The 3,099-nt window shown below is 48.1% G+C and overlaps 1 protein-coding gene across 5 annotated transcripts in view; it reads right to left on the reverse strand.

Annotated features, from left to right (window-relative positions):
- Positions 1-3,099, reverse strand: part of rab3ip (RAB3A interacting protein (rabin3)) — a 14,316-nt gene that overhangs the window by 3,534 nt on the left and 7,683 nt on the right. For 3 of the 5 annotated variants that reach the window (XM_008400325.1, XM_008400324.1, XM_008400323.1), the window contains exons 1-7: positions 2,986-3,093; positions 2,103-2,269; positions 1,843-2,014; positions 1,282-1,377; positions 930-1,007; positions 341-541; positions 132-260 (exon numbers count right to left, since the gene is read on the reverse strand). In XM_008400325.1, the coding sequence (XP_008398547.1) occupies positions 132-260; positions 341-541; positions 930-1,007; positions 1,282-1,377; positions 1,843-2,014; positions 2,103-2,269; positions 2,986-3,075 (933 nt within the window). In that variant the 5' untranslated portion in view covers positions 3,076-3,093. Of the gene's footprint in view, positions 1-131; positions 261-340; positions 542-929; positions 1,008-1,281; positions 1,378-1,842; positions 2,015-2,102; positions 2,270-2,985; positions 3,094-3,099 lie in introns of those variants that run through there. The other 2 variants (XM_008400326.1, XM_017302666.1) reach the window with 2 other exon arrangements.

Genomic DNA, 3,099 nt, shown 5'->3' on the forward strand with positions numbered 1-3,099 from the left:
GGTGCGTTAGCAGCGTTTAGCTCGGTGTGTTAGCTCGGTGCGTTAGCAGCGTGTTAGCTCGATGCGTTAGCAGCGTGTAGCTCGGTGTGTTAGCTCCGTATGCTAACTGTGTGCCAGCTCAGTCTCTGCACCTCGCTCTTGTTGAAGGCGAGGCAGGGGTGGATGTCTTCCCGGTAAACTCTCTCCAGGAAGCTGCAGCTCCGGTCCAGCGTCGGCGCCTCCTTCCACGCTTTAAACTCAGCGAACAGCTGACTGTCCACCTGCAGAAAACCAGCGCCGCGTTAGCGAGCATAGCGTTAGCGTAGCTTCAACAAAACGTTTGGACAGACTGGGTCCGCACCTCCCTGCACTCCCTGACGATGGGCTGCGTGGCGGCCGGGTCGGGCTGCGACCCCAACATGGCGGACGAGGTGCTCTTGTTGCGGCTGTGGCCCTTCCTGAAGGGAGCCTTGCCTGCAGGCGGGAGCTCGGCGACGGGGGACGTGGGGGAGGAGAGGACCAGCGTCTTCAGGGCCTGGACCTCCGCCTGCAGGACGTCGATCTGATGGAGACATTTCTCTTTAGCCATCACTAATCATCACATCTACATCTGATTCTGACGGGGAATATTCAGCAAAACAGGATTTCATTCTCAGACAGACAGAAAACAAAGTTAAATAAAAAATAAAAGTTTTCATGTTTTTAGCGAACAGAAATTATTTTGGTGATTCCAACTGAAACAAGAAAAGTTTAGTCTGATTTAACTTCAGACTGAGGATAAAAAGTACAAAATTATCTGGTTTCAACTCCAAATTTAGGTTTTAATCAAATGTTAGATTTCACTTTATTACAAAACTGTTCAGTCTGAATATCAAACACTCACCAAACCCTGAAAACACCAAAATCCAAGCACTTTCAAGGATTTCAAGCACCGTACGAATAAAACCCACCTTGCCCAGAGCTTCCTTCAGCTGTTTCTCTGCATTCGCCTGCTTCACGTTTGCCTCTCTCACCATCTTATGAGCCTCCTGGAAAACACAACCAAAACGTTTCTGCAGCCGTTTCATGGCTTAGCTCACCGCTAAAGTTCAAAACAAAAGAAAAAACGAAGAAGAAAGCGACAAGAAATAAAGAAAACCACACAGAGCCCCAGCTGCTTCTGGGAGGAAAAGTGAGAGGAAACATGTACAAGTTTGTTTCCTTTTGTCCCGTTTCTGATTGGCTGCTGGGTGAGGAGAACAGGAAGCAGGAAGCAGACGAAGAGGAGGATGAGGAGGAGCGATGAAGGAGAGGTGGACCGACCTGGAAGAGACTGGCGGTGAGCTCCTCCAGCTCCTGGCCGAGCTGGTCTCTGACTTTAGACAACCTCTCACACTCCTCATCCTTCAACAGCAGCTCCTTACACACACACACACACACACACACACACACACACACACACACACACACACACACACACACACACACACACACACGTATATAAACCAAACAAACAGAAAACAACAGAAAAACAAACAAAATGAATGCATGGAGGCAAAAATAACAGGAAATGGAGGTGAAACAAAAAAAAACAAAACTTTATTGCGACAACAAATATGGAATAAAATAAAATGAAATAAAATATGGAGATCATTTCAGCTCTAACAGATTAGATAAATGTTCTTAGTTGATGGAGAAAAAAATGTGAACCTCAGATTCTCACATGGATTCAGATCTGGTCTTTGACTAGGCCACTCAAAGACATGAATCAGCTTTGATCTAAACCGTTACTTTGGATCTTTGCCTGCCTGTTCAGATGAAGCTCAGCCCCAGTTGTGTGTGTGTGTGTGTGTGTGTGTGTGTGTGTGTGTGTGTGTGTCGTACCCTCTGAGCCTTGGCCAGCTCCTCCTTCAGCCTCTCGTATCCCTTCTCCCTGACCTCCATCACCGACGGGCTGCGTAGCCGCGACAGGCTGTCGCTCAGCGCGCCGCACTCGTCGCCGTCGTCCCCGGACAGGAAGCCGCCCTCGGCCGGCTCCGCCTCCAGGCCCGGCACGCTGTGTGGCGTGAAAACAGCAACAGGAAATGACCTCACATCAGGACTGAGCTGAGGGGAAAAGCTTCGCTCGGTTTCAGCTGCGCTACCTTCCATTGTGGCTGTGCCGCGGCGTGGAGTAAACCGGCTGCGTGGGGAGCTGATCGGCTCGCAGTGACGTGGGGATGCCAGCAGGGGGCGGCGCCAGAGAGTGGGCGCGGTACAGGGAGGCGGGCGGGGCGCTGTGGCGGGTCGGGGGGCGCTGCTCTGCTTGGTTCTGCAGAAGATTGGAGGAGAGAAACCAGATGATCACCTCACATGTGAGAAAAAAAAGTTCTTAAAGTTCGTAACTTTTATAAACATTTGTTTACATATTTGTTAAAACATTCAGCATGTTGTGACAGTTTGCTATGAGAGAGATAATCTGTGTAAAGATCAATCTTTCCCGAGCTGCTATCGCCGTCTGAAGAAATGCACCAAAAACAACCAATCAGAGCCAGGAGGCGGGGTTCAGCGCTGTCAATCAACCCCATGTACTCGCTGCTATATATGTTAGTAACATAGCAACAATTTAGTGCTACAGGAAAACCGTTTAAGCAACATCATGCTAACTAGCGTTAGCATTCATATGAGGCATAGATGATTGACAGCCCTAAGACCCGCCCCCTGGCTCTGATTGGTTGTTTCTGGGAGAAGGAATAGGAGCTACAGATTTCTGTCTCAGACCGTGCTGATAGTTTCAACAAATATGTAGAAAAATACTTTATATAAACTGACATCCTGCAGCTTTAATTTTAAAATACAATAATAAAACTAACTTTTTAAAACGAGAAATTAATATTGAATATTTCTTTATCTGCTTTTCAAAGAATTTATGTTTTAGATCTTTAAGGATTTCATACAATTATTAGTTTATTACCAAGCAGGTAAGTTTTGTATTTTTATTTAATGCCACTTTGGTTGAAAGCCGGAGTTGGTTCCAGCGCCCCCTACCTGTCGGTCAGGTGTGGTGGGCGAGGCCAGGTTGACCTCATGGAAGCCCTCCAGCGCCTCGGCGTTGCTCTGAGCGCCGCTGCAGGCCATGGCAGCTGCTGTCAGACATCATCC

Source organism: Poecilia reticulata, linkage group LG23 (assembly GCF_000633615.1).
Source record: "Poecilia reticulata strain Guanapo linkage group LG23, Guppy_female_1.0+MT, whole genome shotgun sequence".
Lineage (NCBI taxonomy): Eukaryota > Metazoa > Chordata > Actinopteri > Cyprinodontiformes > Poeciliidae > Poecilia > Poecilia reticulata.